Raw genomic sequence first — 26,222 nt, 5'->3', positions numbered from 1 at the left:
GGGACCGGGTCCGGCGGAGTTCCTTCGGGAAAATTTGAAGCATGCTTCATTTCTAAAGTCCGTCAGACTTTGGCGAATCAAAAGTCCGTTGCAGCCCACACACGATCGGATAGTCTGACGGACTCGGTCCTTCGGACTTTGGATGTTGAAAAGTCCGCTCGTGTGTACGGGGCATAAGTGATCCTAATGGGAATGATTGGTGTAGTAACCTTTTGTAGGAGTTTAATGGATCAGCAAAGACAGCAAAGACAATTCTGCACAGTATGTCAGCATGTTGCTTTGAGTGCTTATTTTAGAAGAATACTCCTGGAACCCGAAACAGCTCACATAGCATGCTCTGAGCATTTACCTATTAATAAAGTATGCCAATATGGAGCAAAAATACAGGGTGCTAGAGAAAAGGAAGTCCTGAGAGGAGCGAAGAGGATGGTTTGGGTGATCTTTTGAGATGAGGTTGGTGATTATTGCTCAGGGCAGAGTTGTGGATGGCTTTCTATGCTGTTAGTAAATTGAATTTGATTGGTGAGTGAGAGGGGTGGCACACACTGAGCGGTTGGCAAGGTGGATGAGTCTGGCAACAGCATTCATGATAGACTGAAGTAGGATGGTAACCTGTGTGAAAGTAGGCCAACGAGAAGGGAGTTGCAGTAGTCTGTCTCCTGCTTCCCTTGCCTCGTGCCCATGTTATACACTGCATGCCCTTACCCTTGTCTGGTTTTGGCTACTTGCTGCCTACTTTATCCACAACTTGTTTGCAAACTATACTCTTGTCTGTCAGAGTGTCAGGTTGGAACTTTGCTTTGGCTCCCTGCCTGCATGTCACCATTGGGGCAAACTTGAGGGCTGCAATCTGGGCTCAACACTTTGAGGGTTTAATGGTGAAGATTGGATGCACCTTAGGGGGTTAGGGGAGGTCACATTTCCAATTCTTAAAATAGAAGCGCGCAATATATGTGATCGATATCTTCACCAATTTCTTCTTGTGGGCATTTGTATATGTGACACACATTTCCTTGTAACCTTGTGTCATAGGAAAGGTTTAGAAACCTAGGCAAGTATGACACCATTACAATAACTTGATGAATGGCATTTACGTGTTGGCAGATATTTTTGGGGTATGCTGTTATTTATGCTTTTAGATGTAATGATGCACCTGTAACAAAAGAATGGCGTGGGCTGCCGACAGTTTAGCTTTAAAGAAACTTGTTTTGTCTGTCTGTAGGGTAAGTACATGTACCTTGTCTAAAAATGAACTTGCCCTTTTAAGGTTGTATTATGGGTTTTCACCGTGGCCATGTGAATACCGTGACTACTACAGGTATCAGTGGCCTTTCAATTCATATGTGGAGTATTGCTGTGAGCCCAACCACACCTAGATGCAGCTCATCTTTGAAGGGCAGAGCAGGAAAGAGTTGTGCACACAACCTTACAGAACAGATGACCTGTGCCAAAAACAATAAACTTCTCTACAGTTTAGTTCCTTGATGGAATAACAGAGGTTTTTGCCTTTTATTATAGTGGTTGATGCAATGACATTTCCAAGAATGTGGAGCTGCATTGGAATTTAAAGCATATTGCTATAAAGAAACATTGTAACTGAGAAATAAGTTACTCAATTTGAGATAGCAAGGCTTGTAAAACACATATATATATATATATATGGACAGTCAATAAAAAAGCTTTTACAAACAATGATATCGGTGTAAAATGATAAACGTATGGTTTTTATCTGTTTCTCAATCCTGGTACACATTATGAGTTTTTTTCTTTTCTACTCTAGGCGGTTAAACTGTCGGCTCTGGTCAAAGCTGCTGTACTAACTATGCACAGTTAGTACAGTGATCTCCCCTGCTGAGCTGTTGTATTTTGACAGGGGGACGCCCCCTGCCAGAATATTTTAGTATCGGGGGGGAGCTGCAGTAGCACAGCAACCTAAGCCACAGATGAATGCTGCCTGACAAACAGTGTGTTGAGTGCGCTCCTGCATCCAACTGCGTGATTGTAGTCTTAAGAAAGAATTTATTTTATCAAGTAGCAGGAAAAAAAAAAGATATTTTCTCATAAACCAAGGTTAATTCTGTAAAAGTGGATCGGTCCCTAACGGGTAACAAATTTAAAAATCCTGCGAGCGGAATTATCAGCACTGGAGCAGACAGAATCCAGAGTGGCTCCTCCCCCTCGAGCAGTGCCCCCCCCCCCCTCTCTCTCCTCATTGGCTCACTGGCTGTGATTGACAACAGTGGGAGCCAATGGGCTCCCGTTGCTATCTCAGCCAATGAGGCGGGGGGGAGTGCTGGGACAGCAGAGGCTCTTGTGAACATCCCATGGATTGGGGAGCTAAAGGGGGTTGCTCCACACAAGTTTTTTTTACCTTCATACGTAGAATGAACGTAGCCTTTACAACCACGTTTAAAGCAGATTTTCAAAAAATCCCCCATTAGTACATCTCCCCCACACAAAACTCTAAACGGTTTTTACATTTGTGAAATTCCTTACCACTGAAGAGAAGTCTGATTTTAATTTTCAGGAAGTCGGCTTTCTAATTAAAAAAAATGCAGCATGTATTCTGCCAGGGAGAATCTGTTAGAACAATGATTGCACCGCTCTCTCGCTCTCTTGCGCACTTGCTCGCTCGCGCTCTTTCTCTGAGTTCTGCTTTAAGCTTTGAAAATGAAAGAAATATAAGAAATTAAAGATAGCTGTGAGTTCCTGGAGCCATGACATCATGCATAGGCCCCATGGCCCAGCTGTTGTCTGTGCTCCATCCTCTCCCCTGCAGCAGCCACTCTCCAACACTGGGGAGCCACAGTTGTGCGATAACATGACCGGTCTAGAGCAGATTCAAAATGGGTACGTACACAATCTTTTTTTATACAGATTAGAAAGGATTAGTAGGTGGGGTGCTTTTAAGGTTAATAATAAGTTATTTCTTTCATTTGGCAGTGGCAGGATGCATTTCGTTTTTTTTCCATCTGCCTTTACTTTACACTGCAAGGTGAAGAATGAACACTAACTAGTGTAACTGCCGACAGACCAGTATTTGAACTTGAAATATTATATGATGTGTTGCTGGCTGAGTTCCTACGGAAAATATTTTGCAGTTGCAATGTATAACTGTACATGAACACTGGGTTTTTGTTTTCTGGTCGTCTTTACAAGGTCTTGGTTTGTCTGCTGTGACCGGAATCACATCATCTCTGCTAAAACTAGTTCAGTCTGAAAAAAAAAAAAAAACTTTTCAGGAAGTTATTTTTAGTCTCTGTCCACTAGTAAAACATTTTTTTTCTCATTTATGTACACTGCTCAAAAAAGGAACACTTTGAAAACGCATGAGATCTCAATGGGGAAAGATATCATGCTGGGTATCTATAATGATATGGACTGGGTAATGTGTTAGGAGAGAGAGGATGCCACATCATTTGATGGAAATTAAAATGATCAACCTACAGAGGGCTGAATTCAAAGACACCCCAAAAATCAAAGTGAAACAATTATGCAGCAGGCTAGTCCATTTTGCTGACATTTCATTGCTAAATGGTACTCAGTAGTTTTTATATTTCAATTTTTTTTATTTGAAGAGTAAACAAAAACACTTGTGAATTACAATCGACTCATCGAATCATATAAGGCAGGGGTGCCCAACCTTTTGAAGAATGAGGGCCACTTAAATAACTTGGTAACCAGTCGTGGGCCACAATGAGCAGAGCAGGCGTCTGACAGGTTCGTGCAGAGCGGACACGGACAAAGCCCACTCTACTCCTATGGGTACTCCGATCCGCCCTAACGGAAGGGGCTTGATCCCTCTTTTTTTTTTTTTTTTTTGTGAATCAAACTGGCGGTAGACGGGTGTAAAAGGACACAAATCTGTTTACATCTGCCATTTCATAGAGGTGATTGGAGGGTTTGTTTGAGTTGGACCGATTGTGTGAAAGGGGCCTTTCACACGAATGCAGTGCAGTGCACCTGTGTCTTTCCTGCGGGTTAGCTACACTTTGCCATAGATTTCTATTATATCCTGCAGGTGTGGTGCACTTTCTGAAAGCTCACTAAACCCACAGATAACAGAAGTCTATGGCTCAGTGCAGGTAACCTGAAGGTGCGCTGCACCTGCGGATCAATTTGAAAGCAGCCCAGTAACCACTGCGCAGATATGCCCATATATACACTGCAATTTTAGTAATAAACTGACCTTTAATAACAGTCTTCCATTCAGGTATTGCCTGCTGTTGCTGTCCCTGGCAGAGAGCATTTGGTATTACTCCGCCTGTGGCGAGGATGGCGCTGTACAGAAAGCATCAGCTTATACAGCTCTGCTCCACAGCTGCTTGCTTTGCCGGCTTCATTAACAACACTGATGCTCTGGGATGGCGGTTCTGGAACCCGTGATCTGGGCTTGCCAATCTGCCATTCCACAGATGGAGGTCGCAGGCCACATGTGGCCCCTGGGCCACTGGTTGGGCACCCCTGATATAAGGAATGCAAGTGAGATAAGGGAATACAGCGGTTTAGTTATGTACTATATTTCTTCCGGATAGGGAGACAAAAAAAAGCAGCCGGGAGAACGATCTTGTATTGGGGAAATACAACAGACAAAGGTCAAATGGTCAGCCTCACCCCGAGCACCCCTATTGGGAACTTACTGTGCCCAGGGGAGGAGAACCATCAATGGAGATGGGGAGAGACTGTGGAAGAGGTGACTGCATACCATTCAAAACTATTCTGGATGAACCATATGAAGAAGTCGATTGTTACCAATCAAAATAGCTGCACGGGAAGAAGAAGAGAGGAGGAGGGGGGAATAGAGATAAGTTGGAGAGGGATGGAGAGAAGAGAGGGAAGGGGTATCCGGGAGGAGCATCAGCCTGGAGAGGAACTCAGTAGTTTTTATGGCCCCCAATGTGCTTGTATGCATGCCTGACAATGTTGGGGCATGCTCCTAAAGAGACAACAGATGGTATCCTGGGGTATTTCCTCCCAGATCTGGGCTAGGGCATCACTGAGCTCCTGAACAGACTGAGGTGCAACCTGTCAGTGTCGGATGGACTGAAACATAATGTCCCAGAGATGTTCTATTGGATTTCAGTCAGGTGAACGTGGGGGCCATTCAATGGTATCAATTCCTTCATCCTCCAGGAACTGGCTGCATACTCTCGCCACATGAGGCTGGGCATTTTCGTGCACCAGGAGGAACCCAGGACTCAATGCTCCAGCATAGGGTCTGACAATGGGCCCAAAGATTTCATCCCAATACCTAATGGCAGTCAGGGTGCCATTGTCTAACGCAAGCCTGTAGAGGTCTGTGTGTCCCTCCATAGGTATGCCTCCCCAGACTGTCACTGACCCACCACCAAACAGGTCATGCTGAACGATGTTACAGGCTGCATAACATTCTCCATGGCTTCTCCAGACCCCTTCACATCTGTCACATGTGCCCAGGGTGAACCTGCTCTCATCTGGGAAAAGCACAGGGTGCCAGTGGTGGACCTGCCAATTCTGGTGTTCAATGGCAAATGCCAATAGAGCTCCACGGTGCTGGGCAAAGAAGTCTGTTTCTGATTGGTCAGAGATATTCATGCCAGTAGCTTGCTGGAGGTCATCTTGTAGGGCTCTGGCAGTGCTCATCCTGTTCCTCCTTGCACAAAGGAGCAGATATGAGTCCTGCTGATGGGTTAAGGACCTTCTACGGCCCTGTCCCACTCTCCTTGAGTAACTGCCTGTCTCCTGGAATCTCCTCCATGATCTTGAGACTGTGCTGGGAGACGCAGCAAATTTTCTGGCAATGGCACGTATGGATTTGCCATCCTGGAGGAGTTGGACTGCCTGTGCAACCTCTATTGGGTCCAGGTATTGCCTCATGCTACCAGTAGTGACACTAACCCTAACCAAATGCAAAACTAGTGAAAAACAGTCAGAAAAGATGAGTAGGGCAAAAAATTTTTTTAGTGGCCTCCAGCTGTAAAACAATTCCTGTTTTGGAGGTAGTCTCATTGTTGCCGATCTAGTGCACCTGTTAATTTCATTAACGCCAAAGCAGATGAAATTGATTAACAACCTCTGCTACTTAACTGCACTGATGAGGCTGCATTTGGTGGACACTGCACTGATGAGGCTGCATTTGGTGGACACTGCACTGATGAGGCTGCATTTGGTGGACACTGCACTGATGAGGCTGCATTTGGTGGACACTGCACTGATGAGGCTGCATTTGGTGCACACTGCACTGATGAGGCTGCATTTGGTGGACACTGCACGGAGGAGGCTGCATTTGGTGGATGCTGCATCGGTAGCCTTCATGTGTGTGCATGTGTCTACCTGTGTGTTTAATTTTGGATTACATTTGTGTATGTCTGCAAGTATGTTAAATTGGAATTCTGTGTGTTTGTGTGTCTGCAAGTGTGTTAGTTTGGGATTGTGTGGGTGTCATTGTGTTCATTTGTGACTGTGTTTGTTTTTTAGTGTATAAAGCTGTCTGTCATTGCAGCATGCACACATACAATGATATTGCACGCGAACAAAAACCATCATAAACACATACTGCTTTACATACACACAGCAGCCATAACACCCAAACAAAAATAGAAATGACATTCTCAAGACAGGGGTACTTAGGATTTTATTTTTAGACCTGCAGGGGTACTTCACTGTAAAAGGTTGAGAAACACTGGTCTATAAGGCTCCTTTCACGTAGGGCGTTCTAGGTGCAGTGCATCCCTTTTGTGAATTTAGTGCATCCAGGGGGGTCAGTTTCAGCCTGTTAAAACCTATAAAAAGGCTGCAGTTGAACTCTGTACCAAGTGCTGCTCACATTTAGGGCACTATGCAGTCAAGGACGAAGGTCCAGAATGTAGAAAATCTGTGTTCTGTACCTTCATGCTTGAATGCACAGGGATCTTATATAATATATAATAATAAAAAAAAAATATTGCATTTGAAAGACCGCAGCGCAAACAGTGTGACATAAAATATTGCAACAATCACCATTTTATTTTCTAGGGTGTCTACTAAAAAAAAATTATATAAATGTATAATATTTGGGGGTTCTAAGTAATTTTCTAGCAAAAAGAATTATTTTAACTTGGAACCAACAAATGTCAGAAAAAGGTTTTAGTGTTTAAGTGGTTAAACTTTTTTCACTTGCGCACACACAGTCTATTCCAGGGGTGTGCAAACTTTTTTCAAAGAGGGCCATATTTGATGAAATGAACATGCGTGAGGGCTGACCATTTTGCCTGACATTCTTTGAACCATTAAAATTCGGTCTAAGTGTGTTAGTTCGAGCACTAATACACTGCCCAACAAGAATTCTCTTGCCTTTGTGGCTGTGTGTGGGGAAGAGATGAGCTTGGGCGTATTATTTGGATATACCGTATTAAAGCGGGACTGTACTGGGAAAAAAAATCTTAAAAGCCAGCTGCTATAAATACTACAGCTGCTGACTTTTAATAAATGGACACTCACCTGTCCCGGGGTCCAGCGATGCCGAGGCCGATGGATCGCTTGGCTCTCGGCTGCTGCCGCCACCATTCTAGGTGAGGGAATCAGGAAGTGAAGCGAATCGGCTTCACTTCCCGGTTCCCTACTGCGCATGCGCGAGTCGCGCAGCACAATAGGAATTGTCCGCGCTGTCTCTGGGACCCGTGTGTGTCCCAGCAGACAGCGCGGCAGGACAGGAAGAGGCATAGACTCCCACGGGAGTCTATGCCCGGAAGTGGGTGTAAATACCTGTCTTTGACAGGTATCTCCACCCCCCTCCCCCCTGAAAGGTGCCAATTGTGACACCGGAGGGGTGGAGGGTTCCGATCAGCGGAAGTTCCACTTTAGGGTGGAACCCCGCTTTAATTGGCGTATAACACGCACCTTCACTTTAACCACTTCCCGACCGCCGCACGACGATGTACGTCGACAGAATGGCACGGGCAGGCATATGGGCGTACCTGTACGTCCCTGCCTTCCCGCGAGTCGGGGGCCCGATCGGGCCCCCGCCCGGTGCCTGCGGCGGTCGGTATTCGTTCGCGAGCGATCCGGGATGAGGGGGCGGCCATTCATTCATGGCCACCCCCTCGCGATCGCTCCCGACGAATAGAAATCCTTCGTGACATCACTTCCTCTCCTGTAATGTAAACACAGGAGAGGAAGTGATGTAATCTCTCCTCCGTGTCGGTATTTTTCGTTCCGACACCGAGGAGAGAGGTGAGTTGCACCAACCGACACTTCACAGTAGAACATGCCAGGCACACTCGCACCCCCCCGATCACCCCCCCAATTACCCCTGCCCCCCAGTTACAGTGACACCAATGTCATTTTTTTTTTTTTTTTTTTTGCATTGGTGTCATTTGTGACTGTAATAACTGTTAGGGCAGTTAGGGTTAGCCCCCTTTAGTTCTAATGTACCCCCCTAACCCCCCCAATAAAGGTTTAACCCCGTGATCACCCCCCGTCGCCAGTGTCACTAAGGCTGGGTTCACATTGCAGCGGTTTATGAGAACGAATGTGATTCGCACCACACTGCAGTGCAAATCACATCCGATCTCTGTGCGATTCGAGTTCAGCCATACAGATAGTATACAGATAGTATGGCTGCATTCGCATCGCACCCGCCGCAAATTCGCACGGGACCCTTTTTTTGGCCCGCAGCAGAATCGGATCGCATGGGTGTTCACACCATGCGATCCGAGTTTGCAGATCGCACTGCAAAATGCGAACTGATCTGGGGGTGTCATTAACATTTCACTGACACTCCCAGCAGTTCGCATAGGGCAGTGTGAACTGCCGCCAGGAGGCATGCGATGCGGGAACCCGCCGCGGATTCGTGGCGTTCCCGCATCGCTCCAGTGTGAACCCAGCCTAATAAGCGATCATTTTTCTGATCGCTGTATTAGTGTCACAGGTGACGCTAGTTAGGCAGGTAGGTATTTAGGTTCGCCGCAGCTTTTTATAGCGCCAGGGACCCCCATATACTACCGCATAAAGCCCCCTGATTGCCCCCTAGTTAACCCTTTCACCAGTGATCACCATATAACTGTTACAGGTGACGCTGGTTGGTTAGTTATTTTTTTATAGTTTCAGGGCACCCGCCATTTATTACCTAGTCTCACTAGTGTACCCCTAAATTTAGGGGTGTCTACTTTCCAAAATGGGGTCATTTGGGGGGGGTTTGTGCCATCTTGGCATTTTATGGCCTTCAAAACTGTAACGCCCTTAGAAAGCCTGAAGGCGGTGCTTGGTTTTCGGGGCCCCGTACGCGGCTAGGCTCCCAAAAAGTCCCACATATGTCGTATCTCCGTACTCAGGAGAAGCAGCAGAATTTATTTTGGGGTGTCATTTCACATATGCCCATGGCATGCGTGAGCAATATATCATTTAGTGACAACTTTGTGAAAAAAAAAAAAAAAAAAAAAGTTTGTAATTTTCCCGCAACTTGTGGCAAAATATAAAATATTCCATGGACTCAACATGCCTCTCAGCAAATAGCTTGGGGTGTCTACTTTCTAAAATGGGGTCATTTGTGGGGGTTTTGTGCCATCTTGGCATTTTATGGCCTTCAAAACTGTAATAGGTAGTGAGGAGTGAAGTCAAATATTTACGCCCTTAGAAAACCTGAAGGCGGTTCTTGGTTTTCAGGGCCCCGTACGCGGCTAGGCTCCCAAAAAATCCCACACATGTGGTATCCCCGTACTCAGGAGAAGCAGCAGAATTTATTTTGGGGTGTCATTTCACATATGCCCATAGCATGTGTGAGCAATATATCATTTAGTGACAACTTTGTGTAAAAAAAAAAAAAAAAAAATTTTTTTTTTGTCATTATTCAATCGCTTGAGGCAAAAAAATAAAATATTCAATGGGCTCAACATGCCACTTATCAATTTCCTTAGGGGGTCTACTTTCCAAAATGGGGTCATTTGGGGGGGTTTTGTACTGCCCTGCCATTTTAGCACCTCAAGAAATGAGATAGGCAGTCGTAAACTAAAAGCTGCGTAAATTCCAGAAAACGTACCTTAGTTTGTAGATGTGACAACTTTTGCGCAAACCAATAAATATACAATTATTGACTTTTTTTTTACCAAAGACATGTGGCTGAATACATTTTGGCCTAAATGTATGACTAAAATTGAGTTTATTGGATTTTTCTAATAACAAAAAGTAGAAAATATCATTTTTTTTCAAAATTTGCGGTCTTTTTACGTTTATATCGCAAAAAATAAAAATCGCAGAGGCAATCAAATACCATCAAAAGAAAGCTCTATTTGTGGGAAGAAAAGGACGCAAATTTTGTTTGGGTACAACATTGCATGACCGCGCAATTACCAGTTAAAGCAGCGCAGTGCCAAATTGTAAAAAGACCTTTACCAGCAAAATGGTCCGGTCTGAAAGTGGTTAAGAGGGAAGTTTCAGGAAAAAATGTTTTATTATAAATAAAGAACTATGAAGCAAAATAATGGTCAATGCCCATCTGCAGACCCACCATTGCCATGAATGTAGCCTCACTATTGCCAGGAGCGCCCCCACCATTTCCAGGAATGCACCATCGTAGCCAGGAGTGCAACACCATTGCCAGGAACGCAGCACCATTGCCAGGAATGCACTGACAAGTGCCAAAGGAGAATCTCCCGGAGACAGAACTTCCTATTATAGAGGCCGCCGTAAACAGGAAATTCTATATATATATATATATATATATATATATATATATATATATATAGGGAAATTGGGGGAATTCAATAGGTGTAGACAATCAGGGAACTCAACTTGCACCACTGTATCAATTGGGTGAACACTTCATCAGTATCCAATGAGAGATAGAGCAATGGTATCGTACATGTAACCATAAAGATAAAAACCCAACATAGCGTGGGGTGGACCTCTTTGCAGACATCACTTTCCTTCTATTCATGTACATGTCGTTTTTGATATCTACAAAATAAAGTACGCTATGTTGGGTTTTTATCTTTATGGTTACATGTACGATACCATTGCTCTATCTCTCATTGGATACTGATGAGGTGTTCGTCCAATTGATGCGGTGGTGCAAGTTGAGTTCGCTGATTGTCTACACCTATTGAATTCCATATATAAGCCTACAAGTCTTGGGGGGCGTACGCCCAGCTAAGTCCAAGTTTTCCGGTAAGCCTCCCCCATTCTCGCGGTGATGGTGGTGATGCATGCATGAAGAGTACACTTTTGGAAGGTCTTTCTTCTGCAAATTTAATTTGTATTTCACAGTTTTGGACTTAAAGCGGGAGTCCGACGGGAGTCCGCCGTTTTTTTTTTTTTTAAAGTCAGCAGCTACAAATACTGCAGCTGCTGACTTTTAAAATAGTGACACTTACCCGCCCAGCGCGCCTGTGATGTCGGCACCCGAAGCCGATCTCTCGATCGTCTCTCGGGTGCTGCCGCCGCCATCTTGGGTATGGGAATCAGGAAGTGGAGCCTTTCGGCTTCATTTCCGGGTTCCCTACTGCGCATGCACAAGTCGCGCTGCGCAATAAGGATGGTCCCCGCTGTCTCTGGGATCCGTGTGTTTCCCAGCAGGCAGCAGGGGACTTTCGGAAAGGGGCGTAGATTCTGCAGAAAGGGGCGTACCTTCTGCAGAATCTACGCCGGAAGTGGGTGCAGATACCTGTACTGTACAGGTACCTGCAACCCCTCCCCCCTGAAAGGTGCCAATTGTGGTGCCGGAGGGGGGGAGGATTCCAATGAGCGGAAGGTCCACTTTTAGGGTGGACCTCCGCTTTAATTTAGCACTTGCACACTTTTTAAGAATAACCTGTGACAGATTGTTCATCTGTTTACTTTTCCATTTATTTTCAATGTTATTTGCATTTAATCTAATTTGAATATATTTTCTATTTTGTAATTACCGTATTTATCGGTGTATAACACGCACCCCAAGTTTAGGAGGGAATTTTAAGGAAAAAAACTTTTAGGAGGGAAGTTTAAGGGGAAAAAAAACAACTTACATTTATATGCCCATCAGTGTCATCTGCAGCCTTGTCCACCATTGCAGCCTTGTCATGCAGCCTTGTCCACCATTGCAGCCTTGTCATGCAGCCTTGTCCACCATTGCAGCCTTGTCATGCAGCCTTGTCCACCATTGCAGCCTTGTCATGCAGCCTTGTCCACCATTGCAGCCTTATGCAGCCTTGTCCACCATTGCAGCCTTATGCAGCCTTGTCCACCATTGCAGCCTTATGCAGCCTTGTCCACCATTGCAGCCTTATGCAGTCTTGTCCCCCATTGCAGCCTTGTCTATTTTATTTGCTATTACTTTTTTATTTTATTTTTAAATGCCAAAAATGCCGCCGAGATACAGAGCCGGATGTGTATCTCGGCCGCGCGCGGTAGTTCTCGGCGGGCCTCCAGCGCCTTCGGCTCTTCTCGCCAGCTTTCGCCCGCCTTTGGCCATTCTCGCCAGCTTTCGGCCGCTGAGAACGGCCAAAGGCGTCTGGAAGCCGCCGAGAAGAGCCGAAGGCAGCCGAAAGCTGCCGAGAACGGCCGGAAGCCGCCGAGAAGAGCCGAAGGCGGCCGAAAGCTGCCGAGAACGGCCGAAGGCGGCCGGAAGCTGACGATAATGGCCGAAGGTGGCCTTGAAGAGCCGAAGGCGGCTGAAAGAGGCTCAGAATTTCGGGGGATCGGCGTATAACACGCACCCACGTTTTTCCCTTGCTTTTAAGGGGAAAAAAGTGCGTGTAATACGCCGATAAATACGGTAATAGTTTGTACTTGGTTCCATGTTTAAGTATCACTAGGGGACACCTTTTGTGAATATTCCGTGAAGGACTATTAATTTTTCACATTTTAGCATTGAGTCACTTATATTCATTTATATTTGTATTCTATTTAAATAGTTAGAACTTGGCTTCACGTTTTAGTATCATTAGTGAATGTGTGTTTACGTTTTGTACAATAACATACTGCATTGTGAGGCAGGAGTTTAAAAAATTTGGCTTGCATGTAAAAACGCTTTATGGTTTTTTCCATATTCAGTTTGAGATTTATGTGGGGACACACATAATCTTATATTTTTTTTGGTCATAGCGCTACCCATTTAATTTTCTTTCACATTGGATAATTGGATCAATTTCATACTCCCATTACTTCAGTAATGAGAATACGATATTACTAGTGAGCAAGTTGTTGCGCACATTTTTTTTGGATCCTTTTTTCAGAATTGTTTACGTTTTGTACAATAACATACTGCATTGTGAGGCAGGAGTTTAAAAAATTTGGCTTGCATGTAAAAACGCTTTATGGTTTTGTTGCTTTAACAAATCGTCCTTCTTACCTGTAATATGTTCTCTTTCTATAGGGGATGCAGCGGGCCACCAATGTGACCTACCAAGCTCACCATGTCAGCAGAAACAAGAGAGGTCAAGTTCTCGGTACAAGAAGTGGCTTTCGTGGATGCACTGTCTGGCTAACTGGTACATGAGATGCATATCTTCAAAAAATAAATAAAAAAATCACCAAATGTAAAAATGTATTCTCAGTGCTTTTGTGCAGCAGGATTGCAGAGAAAGGGGTTGTATGCTGTAGGCTAGAGTATAACGTGGACCATAGTTTCCGAATTGCTGCAGATAATGGAATCACAGAAGAAAGTGAGAAAACTAGTTTGATCATCATAGGCTGTTACTCAGGGTAATACAGCTTGAGTCATACTTGGACAGCCTAACGCAACACTTTGAGCAGGCTAATCTTAGGGATGCTTCCGGCTATCAAAAGCACTCTATAGCATAGAGAAAATTTCCAGCTTAGCAGGTTAAAACATCGGCTGTCACTGAACAGTTTGTTAGACACTTTGCTATGGGCACTGGCGCAGTATGCTCAGGGTCTAGCAGATGGTTCCCCGCCTGTTATGCTAAGAAAGACATCAACCGTTCTGCAGACAGCCCGAGTGACAAAACTGCTGAGAGTCTGAAAGAAAGACCTATCCGTGACCACTGGACAAAAATTTTGCAAAACCCTGCAATAGACTGTAGAGTCCCAAGTGGAAAATTGCATCTTTCAAAACTGACTGGAAAATAATTGCGTCTTTGCTGTAATCTTTGTCTCTATGTAATATGCCAGCATATACTGTATTTATTGGCGTATAACACTCACTTTTTCACCATGAAAATTGGGTGCAAATAGGGTGTGCGTGTTATACGCCAATACTTCAATTTTAGCTGCCTCTGAGGGGTCAAGGCGGGGGGAGGGACGAGCGCCATTAGATTACATACAGTGAGAATCTCCTGTTTACTTGGCGGCCTCTGTAATAGGAAGTCCCATCTCCTGGGCCACCATTGGACAACTGTTCTGTCTATCATAGGAGATTCTCACTGTATGTGATCTGTCAGCGCAAGTCCTACTCCCCTCTAGGCTGCAGATGGGCATCAATCAGGCTGCACTGATGGCAATGGTGAGGCTGCTGCATTGATCAGGCTGCATTGATGGCAATGGTGAGACTGCAGATGGACACTGACCCTTATTTTGCTTCAAAGTTAATTATTTAAAATTTTAAGTTTTTTTTCCCTGAAACTTCCCTCTTAAAATGAATGTGCGTGTTATACGCCTGTGCATGTTATATGCCAATAAATTATGGTATTTCATAAACAATTTTTATATATATCTTCATTTAATTTTGGCACGCAAGTTTTAATGTGTTTCTTCACCTTTTCAAAGACATTGAAAGTTGAATTAACCCCATCCTTGCCTTCCATGGGTGATACGCTGTCTGTGCCCATGCAGTCCGCAAAGCAGTCCAAGGATTTAAAATCCCTGCTCTTACCCTTCTTTTTTTATAGTTCCAGGATGGATCAGAGCTTTTTTGATTGGTCCCCGCTGGGACCAATCATAAGTGCACTGAGCTGTCCTGGAAGACCTCAGAAGAGGGAGAAGAATGGGGATTTTAAATCCCTGGACCTCTACACCGGGTGTGTGGGCCAGGTAAAGTAGGGGCTGTGACGGGAGGCACTTTGGGAGGGGGACCGTGGAACCCAGCTTCCATTGGAAGGGTTGGGAAACCCTGGTTTTAGCTCCCCATGTACCTCTTATGTGTGTAAATCACCCTTTGTCTATTAGGGGCACAAGCTGACTGATAAAAGGATTGACTACTACTTAATGAACACTGAGAATGTGGTTTGGATTACTTCAAATTGGACAGTAATATTTAGCAACAATATTCCTCAAGAAATATATGATAAATGATTCCCACTATGTCAAAATTCTGGAAAATTGTATGAGCTTTGCCTCAGACTATTGTAGGTAGGAGCTGGACAGTCTGCTCCTAGGGTCTCCTACTATTGTCTGAAGGTTTTCTGTGTTTATACTTATGATAATGTGTATTGAACTTTGAGCTCTGTGACGGCAAGTCTGACCTGAAGTGGAGATCTCATTGAGTCACCTAGGCTAGGTTAAATGTCAAGTTAATTAGCTCATGATAATTATCTTCTTGGTTACAGTTTGTACTGTTAGGTTAATATAATCGGGGGGGGGGGCTGTTTCTCCTGAGGGGTATAATATATTCTGTTTGAGATTCAATAAAAGTATTCCATGTTTATACAAGCTACTGTTGGCTAATGTTGTACGATCGGCTATAATATCTGATCTCTGATATGCAGACTGGAGGAGGCTGTATACTGACAGATGCACTAAATCCGGGTGCTGGGAAGGTTGATTGAAGGGATAGAACAGGGTAAAGTGAGAGCTGATTTTGTATAAGGCCTGGTTCACACCTATGCATTTTTTTTAGTGCATTTTTCAGTTTTGCAGAAACACACTACAGTCCATTTTAACATGGTTTCCTAAGGCTGTAGTTCACATCTGTGCATTTTATGGAAAGGGCCAGGGAGTTTTTTCTGGTTTTTGGTTCCATAGACTTCAATGGATCAAAAATGTATATTTGAATATGCAAACTTCAACCTGCATAGGTGTGAATCAGGCCTTCGAGAGATAAGAGACAGAGCAGAATCTGATTGTTGCAGGCTGGTGGAAAAAGAGGGTAGGAGAGAGCAGAGAGCCTGGTTATGAATCAGAAAGAGGGTAATGAGAGGAATGCTGAGTGGGATTATGTTAATGGTAGCAGAGGGTAAAATATTATTGCAAAGAGGGGATGCAGAGCAGGATCTGATCTTGGGGCATAGAGTACAAAGACTGAGTAGAGGAGCAGCAGCAGATAATGTACCAGAGTATACATTGAGGGGGATGATTGTGAGGGAGAAATGTAGGGATGAGGTTTATTAATATAATAGTTTGATTTTCGGTTGAATGTTCATAGAAAATTTGTCAGATAGAAAATTCTTTCTTGCCACATTGAGGTTGATTTACTAAAACTGAAGAGTGCATAATCTGGTGCTGCTCTGCATAGAAACCAATCGGCTTCTAAATTCCGCTTGTTTAATTAAAGTGGATGTAATCCTGATTTTCTTTTTTTAATTAGGGCTTGTACGGTATAGGATTTCATGTCATCTTTGCCCAGTCTTGCAAAGAAGAGTTAATCCAGCTCTGAGCAGTCCTCTCCAGTGACACGTGATTTACATATTTACATATCTTATACAGGATCCTGAGAGAGACATTCTGTGTACTACAGATCCCCCTCTTCCTCTCCTCCAGCTCCCCAGGATTGGCTGCTCCACGCCTCAGCGTGATTGAACATGTTGAAGTCATGTGGTGACTTTTCTGGGTTTTGACTGGATGTTAATTACTATATCTACAGGTCTTTGGTTTATTATAGTGGCCTTCATGAAGAATGGCATTTATGTTGGGAAGAAAGCCCCCCCTTGCATATGGCTTAAAAGATTGTTGATGTCAATAGTTACAAATATGAGAGGCAGATATTGTTTATAACTCAAGGAACCCCTGGCAACCTGTGAAGGAACACCAGTTGAGAAAGGCTGACCTATAGAGCAGGCAGATGCATAGCTAATTGTGGCCAGGGGGTCTCGGAGCATCCTTGCTGTGACGGGTCAGGGCTGCTTTATTGGTAAAAAGGGACCTAATTAATGTTAGGTGGATCATCCTAATGTTATGGCTGACTGGTGTAATTATGCATTTTATTGATCTTATGGCTCATTTGGTAAAGAAAACATCTTGCTCATAGTTTTTGTTTGTAGCTTTGTGCCTGACTGAGCTTTAGTTATTTAATTAAATCTACTGACTGTATTCTTTCTGTTCTTATAGGCCTGTCTGGTGCTGGAAAGACCACAGTAAGCATGGCACTGGAGGAATATTTAGTGTGCCATGGTATCCCATGCTATACGTTGGATGGAGACAACATTCGTCATGGGCTCAGTAAAAATCTTGGCTTCTCTCAAGAAGACAGAGAAGAAAATATCCGACGTATTGCTGAAGTTGCCAAGCTCTTTGCTGATGCTGGCCTTGTGTGTATTGCTAGTTTCATATCTCCGTATGCTAAGGCAAGTTTTTATAGATACTACAAAATTATACATCTGTTAATTGTGTTTTTAAACTTTTTTAACACTATTGGTTGGCAATATACAGTAGTTACATTTGTGTTTCCTGCGGGTCATTTTTAAAACTGCTTTTCTGTTGAACTTGTATTGCTGATAAAATGTAGGGCTTTTTTCACATTTAGTTGTGTTTATGGAAATGGGTCTTCTTATTGAAACCAATGGATTTTGTCTTCAGTGAAAAATGTAGCAAAATGCATGGACTTGATAAAATCAGTGGGACTAATATCCAACCATACATTCATGATTCTTGAAATAACTCGCAAATGTCATTGTAGTGTTACAATGGTGTAAAGTAAGCCCTGTAAGTAGACGTAAAGCCAAAACATTTTTAAGTTTTGGATAGAGTAGGAAATCGTTAAGACCCCTGACTAGCTTTTGTTTTTTGTGTGTCTTGTTGGCGAGATTTTTCCTCCCTTGTAATAGCAGGAAATGGGGAGATCTCTTAAAAGTGAGATGATTCCTCCATTTTAGACAGTTATCACCAGAACAGGTGTCCCCATTGGAACATTAATTTTTGTGACGATTCTGAAACTAATCGATTATGAAAATTAGTTGTCAACTTTTTTCATAATCGGCCAGACGATTTAGTTGGCCTGCATACAGAATGCATTATTTCTTTACATATCAGGAAATACAGTGCAGCACATATACAGCTCAGTACATTGTCCATACAGGCCAGAAGACACAGTGCAGCACACATACAGCTCAGTACACCATCCATACATGTCAGTAAGTGCCTGAGAACTTGTGAACGCGAATGTATGAGGAGCAATGCCTTATGGGACATCTAGTCCTGGGCAGGAAGTGAGTGGTACTAAAGGTAGACGTTTTTTTTACTTTATTTTAAGTGCACTCTATACTAAACTTGCTTGCTTTTTGGGCACTTTGAAGGCAGGAGGAGCCAGAAGCGTCAGTGGGGGACCCCAGAAGAGGGCTACTCTGTGCAAAACCATTACACAGAGCAGGTAAGTATAACATGTTTGTTTTAAAAAAAATCACTTTAAAGACTGTGCAGGGAAGATCAGCATCTGAACCCAGAGAAGGAGGCGGCTGATAGACTGGAGGTAATAGAAGGCATTACAGTTACATTTAAGGTAAACTTTTACCAGGATTGTGCATTATATTTAAAATGATCACATCCATGAAAAAAAGGCTCAGCTTTTAGTACTACTTTAATATAAAGGATTTCTATCTCCCTTCTGCCCTTTATATAAATTCATCTCTGACTCCTAGTTAAAACGTGTGTGTGTGTGTGTGTGTGTGTGTGTGTGTGTGTGTGTGTGTGTGTGTATATGTATATGTATGTGTGTGTATATATATATATACAAATTTTCAATGTTTCACAGTATAAATAAACCCCCTTATAGCAGCGATTGTCTGCTCTTTTTGTACTATAAAAGGGCTCATTTTAGTTTTATTTTTTTTATTTTTTTACCCCATTATGACTAAAAAGTATGCTCCTGCTACTAAATGTCTGGTTCACACCTATGCGTTTTTTTGGTGCTTTTTGCAGAAACGCACTACAGTTCATGTAACCGTTTCCTATAGGACACGTTCACGTCTATGATTTTTTTTCAGCTGCCGTGTATTTGGAAAGAGTCCAGGACTTTTTTTCAATGCAAAACTGTTTTGTGTTTTTTTTTTTTTTTTTTTTTTTTTTTTTTTTTAATAGACTTCAAATGGAAAAGCTGCAGAAAAGCATGTAGTGCGTTGTTGCCGCAATTTGCGTTTTTTAATCTGCCCAACAACAAATTGGCCAAAAGAAAGCATAAAAAATGCAAAACGCAAATGGCAGCAAAAGCACACGTGCAAAAAAGCACTGTAGAAACAGTTCAAAAGTAAACTGCATAGGTGTGAACCAAATCTTTGTACATTAGCTGAATGAAAGAATGTTTTGAAAATTTCTCTTGCTTTTAACATTCAGTTTTAAAATGAATGTCATTTCTGAACAAAAACCACATACGCTGCCTGAAAATTCCTTTGACTAAGAAGTTTTCTATTCTGCTCCTTCGAATTTTCCCATCAATGTGGTCAAAAACGAATGCCGATTTGACCCCACTAACGATTAGAAAATCGAATATGTGTTCTTAAAATGAATTTTTACTTTTTTGAAGGAAGACATGGTTTTTGTATGGCCAGCATAAGTGACCGCAGGCACAGATAGCTTTTATCAAGCCACCTGCCTATGACAAGGGAGTCTGTCGTACATAATATATTACAGTTCTGTCTGAAAATCAGCAAAATGGTCTTTCATTTTTTTTTTTCTTTAAATAAAAAAATTGAGTCTCTGATGATATTTACCAGATTCAACCTCCTAATAGTATATACAGTATATCTCTTCTGTCTGTTATTCTCAGAGTGGATTTGAGATTTTGCTCCCTAACCATATAGTTGGTTATTTATATTTACCACTGCATATAGAGATATTTTAAGAATACATTTTTTATTTTAACCCCTTCCCACCGACCGTACACACATATGTGGCCTCAGCTTTAAGGGGTTATACAGTGATGATGCATGCATCATCCCGGTAGCGTTTTTTAGAGCGGGTGGCCGGCTCTTTAGGGACAACAACCGATGCGGCTAAAAGCAGCTCGGCTGTTATTCCAGAGGTGCGAGAGGGGATGTCCCCCTTCTGCTGCCTTCCGCCACTCTTCCCTAGCCTCCCGTCCCACCGGGAGTCCTGATCCACGATCCGACACTTTCGTCGGCTAGAGTGGGACTGGAAGGAAGCCGGAAATGGCTTCAATATAGTCTCCTTTGTGTAAACATGGAAGCAACGTCGCAAGGTCACAACGTCACTTCCGGTTAACTTGGGTGCCAATGGCACCGTTTAAAAATAAAAATAAAAAATTACAGTATTCAGCATTGCCGTTTTTGGCGATCTGAATACTTTGAAGTGCAAAGAAGGGGTTTGGGGTCTTTTAGACCCCCGATCCCTCCATAAAGATTACCTGTCACCACTTATTACTGTCACAAGGGATGTTTACAAAAAAGTTTTTCTTTTTTTCTGTTATAAAACTTTGTAGATAAGTACGTTTTCTCCTTCACTGAAGGGCACTGATAAGGCGGTACTGATAAGATGGCACTGATGGGCACAAATATGCAGCACTGATAGGTGGCACTGGTATGCAGCACTGATGGGCACTGATAAACACTGATAGATGGCACTAATGGGCATCACTGATAAGGAGGCACTGGCTGGCATTAGTGATGGGCACTGACTGGCACCATTTGTGTACACTGATTGGCGTTGAGTTTGGCAAAGATTGGCATCCCTGGTTGCCATAGGTGGGATACCTGGTGGTCATCAATGGTGGCAATCCCTGGTGGTCCTGGGTGGGCATCCACAGGCATCCCCCCCCCCCCATCGGGAGAGCAGCTGATCGGCTCTCCTCTACTCGCGTTTGTCAAACGCAATTGAGGAAAAAGCTGATGCATGCTTTTCCTGTTTACACTGTGATCAGCCCTGATTGGACACGGCTAATCATGTGGTAAAGAGCCTCCTTCAGAGACTCTTTATTGAGATTGGTGTTGCGGTGTATCAGACTGACACGCTACACCCCTGATCGCTGCACGGCCCCAAGGGGAATGGCCAGCTGTTATCCTGAAATACCTCCATATTATGTCCAGTCAGGGTAACGGAACCACCGCCTGGCCATCATTCTGCTATGGGCTGGGCGGGAAGTGGTTAAACTTTACATATTAACTAAATTATACACAAACACTTTTGATAAGGTTATTATCTGATTAATCTAAACAATAATCGGCCAACTAATCGATTATGAAAATAATCGTTAGTTGCAGCCCTACTAAGATGTGTTTTCATGGTATGCAGGGAGAGAAATTATTTTTAAAAATATATCAGCATTCACTAACATAAGTAAAATTCTCCCCTAAAGTGGATACACTCGGAATGTGGTGCAGCTGTGAATGGTAGCCAATCAGCTTCTAATTTCAGCTTGTTCAATGAGCGCTTGTGCTAACTTGTGTAAATTGTAACAGTGTAAATCCAGCCGGAGGTTAACTCTTAAATTACATCCACTCTTTTTTGTAGTAGGTTCTGTCTCTGCCCTCTCTGACCATGTTTGTTTCCCAGACTGAGCTACCTGATTATTTTTATTCTGGAGACTCCATTGGTGGAAGTCGGGGCATAATTTTTTGCTTTTACGACGGTCACTTAATTTGGGTGGTGTTTGGAATTCTCTTGTTGCTGTGTTATCTCTAAGAGTAATATGAAGACTGCACATAATTAAATTTTGTCAGAAGCCACAATAAATTACCAGTTTTAGGTAGATCTGATATTTTAAAGCGGGAGTAAACCCGCTGACTTTTTTTTTTCTAGCGATGTGAGTGGCCGGAGCCGCGATGTTGTCGCTCCCGCGCATGCACGCGGGTGTTTTCTTCCCAGCAGTGTCTGGCGTCTGCCGGACTTTCAGCCGAGAACACCCGATGCTATTATTGAGCTTATGATCTACCAAAACCCCCAGATCCTTCTCCACTATGGATCCCCCCAGTTGTACTCCCCCCTAGCGTGTATGATGCATGCATATTCTTAGGCCCCAAGTATATAACTTTACATTTATCAACATTAAACTTCATCTGCCACGTGGTCGCCCAATTAGACAGAGCATTGAGGTCGGCTTGTAAATTGGAGACATCCAGTAAGGACTTTATTCCACTGCATAGCTTGGTGTCATCTGCAAAGATGGAAATGTTACTTTTGATCCCAGACCCAATATCATTTTATAAAGATATTAAAAAGTCAGGGTCCCAGCACTGAACCTTTGGATACACCACTTATAACCTTAGATCATTCAGAGTAAGAGTCATTAAACACTACTCTCTGAATTCTGTCTTTTAGCCAGTTTTCTATCCATTTACAAACTGATATTTCCAAACCTGTAGACTTTACCTTACACATGAGCCGCATTTGTAAGGTTGAATGAGCCTGGCTCGCAGTCTCCGCTCTAATTCATCCCAAGGGTGTTCTATCAGGTTGAGGTCAGGACTCTGTGCAGGCCAGTCAAGTTCCTCCACCCAAACTCGCTCATCCATGTCTTTATGGACCTTGCTTTGTACACTGGTCCAAATCATTTGGTGGAGGGGTGATTATGGTGTGGGGTTGTTTTTCAGGGGTTGGGTTTAGCCTCTTAGCTCCAGTGACGGGAACCCTTAAGGTGTCAGCATACCAAGACATTTTGGACAATTTCATGCTCCCAACTTTGTGGGAACAGTTTGGGGATGGCCCCTTCCTGTTCCAACATGAATGCACAAAGCAAGGTCAATAAAGACATGGATAAGTGAGTTTGGGGTGGAGGAACTTGACTGGCCTGCACAGAGTCCTGACCTCAACCTGATAGAAAACCTTTGGGGTGAATTAAAACGGAGACTGTGGGCCAGGCCTTTTCATCCACATCAGTGCCTGACCTCACAAATGTGCTTCTGTAATTATGGACAAACATAGACCTAGACACACTCCTAAACCTTGTGGACAGCTTTCCCAGAAGAGTTGAAGCTGTTATAGCTGCAAAGGGTGGGCCAACTGTATATTGAACCCTACGGACTAAGACTGGCATGCCATTAAAGTTCGTGTGTGTAAAGGCAGGCGCCCCAATACTTTTGGTAATATCGTTTATTTAAAGTGCTGTGTAAATTGACAGCATTACATATGTTTCTGTAATAAATATTATTAAATACATGAAAATACTGCAAAAAATAAAATAGTTGCATTTCGTATTAACACTGATCCTTCTATTTATAGGATCGTAACAATGCACGGCAAATTCACGAGGCAGCTAGTCTTCCATTTTATGAAGTGTTTGTGGATGCTCCTTTGTATGTTTGTGAGCAGCGAGATGTCAAAGGTCTTTATAAAATGGCAAGAGCTGGAGAAATCAAAGGTAAGCCTTTAATTGTATTGTATTCCTATTTTCACCGGATTTCCTGCAAGCCACATGATGTTGTTCTGTTAGGCCCCTTTTTATGCCCTTTTCCAGGGTGGCAAAAGCACATCCTTGGTAACTGTTCACACTGCAGGTGCCCTTTTAAAGTCCTGCATGCTGCATCTTTGGTGCAGTTTTTCAAAAGGGCATCAAAAAAGGTGCCTTCCATTGTAAGTCAATGGGAGTGCATCAGAAGCGCATTAGTGTGAAAGCTACACAAAAGAGCATCAGTGTGAAAGGGCCCTAAGCTACACAAAAGGGCATCCATGTGAAAGGGCCCTAAGCTACACAAAAGGGCATCCATGTGAAAGGGCCCTAAGCTACACAAAAGGGCATCCATGTGAAAGGGCCCTAAGCTACACAAAAGGGCATCCATGTGAAAGGGCCCTAAGCTACACAAAAGGGCATCCGTGTGAAAGGGCCCTAAGCTACACAAAAGGGCATCCGTGTGAAAGGGCCCTAAGCTACACAAAAGGGCATCCATGTGAAAGGGCCCTAAGCTACACAAAAGGGCATCCATGTGAAAGGGCCCTAAGCTACACAAAAGGGCATCCATGTGAAAGGGCCCTAAGCTACACAAAAGGTCATCAGTGTGAAAGGGCCCTAAGCTACACAAAAGGGCATCCATGTGAAAGGGCCCTAAGCTACACAAAAGGTCATCAGTGTGAAAGGGCCCTAAGCTACACAAAAGGGCATCGGTGTGAAAGGGCCCTAAGCTACACAAAAGGTCATCAGTGTGAAAGGGCCCTAAGCTACACAAAAGGGCATCGGTGTGAAAGGGCCCTAAGCTACACAAAAGGGCATCGGTGTGAAAGGGCCCTAAGCTACACAAAAGGGCATCGGTGTAAAAGGGCCCTAAGCTACACAAAAGAGCATCAGTGTGAAAGGGCCCTAAGCTACACAAAAGGGCATCCATGTGAAAGGGCCCTAAGCTACACAAAAGGGCATCCATGTGAAAGGGCCCTAAGCTACACAAAAGGTCATCAGTGTGAAAGGGCACTAAGCTACACAAAAGGGCATCCATGTGAAAGGGCCCTAAGCTACACAAAAGGGCATCGGTGTGAAAGGGCCCTAAGCTACACAAAAGGGCATCCATGTGAAAGGGCCCTAAGCTACACAAAAGGGCATCGGTGTGAAAGGGCCCTAAGCTACACAAAAGGTCATCAGTGTGAAAGGGCCCTAAGCTACACAAAAGGTCATCAGTGTGAAAGGGCCCTAAGCTACACAAAAGGTCATCAGTGTGAAAGGGCCCTAAGCTACACAAAAGGGCATCGGTGTGAAAGGGCCCTAAGCTACACAAAAGGGCATCGGTGTGAAAGGGCCCTAAGCTACACAAAAGGGCATCGGTGTGAAAGGGCCCTAAGCTACACAAAAGAGCATCAGTGTGAAAGGGCCCTAAGCTACACAAAAGGGCATCCATGTGAAAGGGCCCTAAGCTACACAAAAGGGCATCCATGTGAAAGGGCCCTAAGCTACACAAAAGGTCATCAGTGTGAAAGGGCCCTAAGCTACACAAAAGGGCATCCATGTGAAAGGGCCCTAAGCTACACAAAAGGGCATCGGTGTGAAAGGGCCCTAAGCTACACAAAAGGTCATCAGTGTGAAAGGGCCCTAAGCTACACAAAAGGGCATCGGTGTGAAAGGGCCCTAAGCTACACAAAAGGGCATCGGTGTGAAAGGGCCCTAAGCTACACAAAAGGGCATCGGTGTGAAAGGGCCCTAAGCTACACAAAAGGTCATCAGTGTGAAAGGGCCCTAAGCTACACAAAAGGGCATCGGTGTGAAAGGGCCCTAAGCTACACAAAAGGGCATTCCTTTTACTCCTGTTCCTGTGAGCAGATCCAACCCAGGCTTAGTCTTTGTCTTTAAAATAAGTATTACCCCGTACACTACAATGCTGTCGGTAGGATGTGGGTGGGCAGCTCAGGCATCATGTTTGCCTGTGTTAATGATGATTAAAGTATAACTAAAGGCAAAACTTTTTCTTTAGTTTTGGACAGAGTGCATGCAGAGGGTTTTTATTTCTTGCTGTGCCCCCGATTAGGGAGATTCACCCTTTCTACCATTTATCATTGAAAGTAAAAGAAAATCACAAATTTTGGGTTGTCCCCAGAAAGGTAAGACATGGAAAATATTCTGATGGGGACACTAGTTCTGGTGACCTGGGGGTCCCCAAGGAATTCTCTTAATTTTCAGGTATTTCCTCTCACTTCCTGTTTGGCTATGAGAAAGAAAGTGAAGGGGAAATCTCTGCAATGGGACACAGATGGCGAAAATAAATCTGACAGGGGTTATAAACCTCCCTTACTCTATCCAAAATGGGTAAAACATTTTTTCCTATAGTTCTACTTTAACCACTTCAGCCCCGGAAGGTTTTACCCCCTTAATGACCAGGCCATTTTTTGCAATGCAGCACTACATTATTTTAACTGACAATTTGGCGGTTGTGCGTCGACGTACGCAAACAAGATTGATGTCCTTTTTTCCCGACAAATAGAGCTTTCTTTTGGTGCCATTTGACTGCCTCTGCGGTTTTTATTTTTTACGCTATAAACAAAATAAAGAGTGACAAATTAACCACTTCCCGACCAGCGCACAACGATGTACGTCGACAGAATGGCACGGGCAGGCATATTGGCGTACAGGTACGTCCAATATTCAATGCCGCCCTGCGCTGGTCGGGACCCCTGTGAGTCCGGTCGCGGGACCCGCGGACTCGATCGCCGCGGGCATCCCCGCAATCGTTTCACGGAGCGGCCGAATGGAGGAAATGCCGTGTAAACAGCATTTTTCCATTCTGCCTAGCAACTAGTGACGCTGATCTCTGCTC

At 43.8% G+C, this 26,222-nt stretch overlaps 1 protein-coding gene across 1 annotated transcript in view; it reads left to right on the top strand.

The window, feature by feature from the left end:
• The window catches only part of PAPSS1 (3'-phosphoadenosine 5'-phosphosulfate synthase 1), a 158,145-nt gene that overhangs the window by 7,666 nt on the left and 124,257 nt on the right, over positions 1 to 26,222 (top strand). The window contains exons 2-4 of the mRNA XM_077476682.1: positions 13,307 to 13,421; positions 17,155 to 17,390; positions 23,212 to 23,350. Coding sequence (XP_077332808.1) covers positions 13,307 to 13,421; positions 17,155 to 17,390; positions 23,212 to 23,350 — 490 coding nt within the window. The remainder of the gene's footprint in view (positions 1 to 13,306; positions 13,422 to 17,154; positions 17,391 to 23,211; positions 23,351 to 26,222) is intronic.

This window comes from Lithobates pipiens, unplaced genomic scaffold (assembly GCF_037356315.1).
Source record: "Lithobates pipiens isolate NorthernLeopardFrog02 unplaced genomic scaffold, aLitPip1_a1.2 Scaffold_13, whole genome shotgun sequence".
Lineage (NCBI taxonomy): Eukaryota > Metazoa > Chordata > Amphibia > Anura > Ranidae > Lithobates > Lithobates pipiens.
Note: the sequence above shows the minus strand (reverse complement) of the source record. Positions and strands in the feature narration are given on the sequence as shown.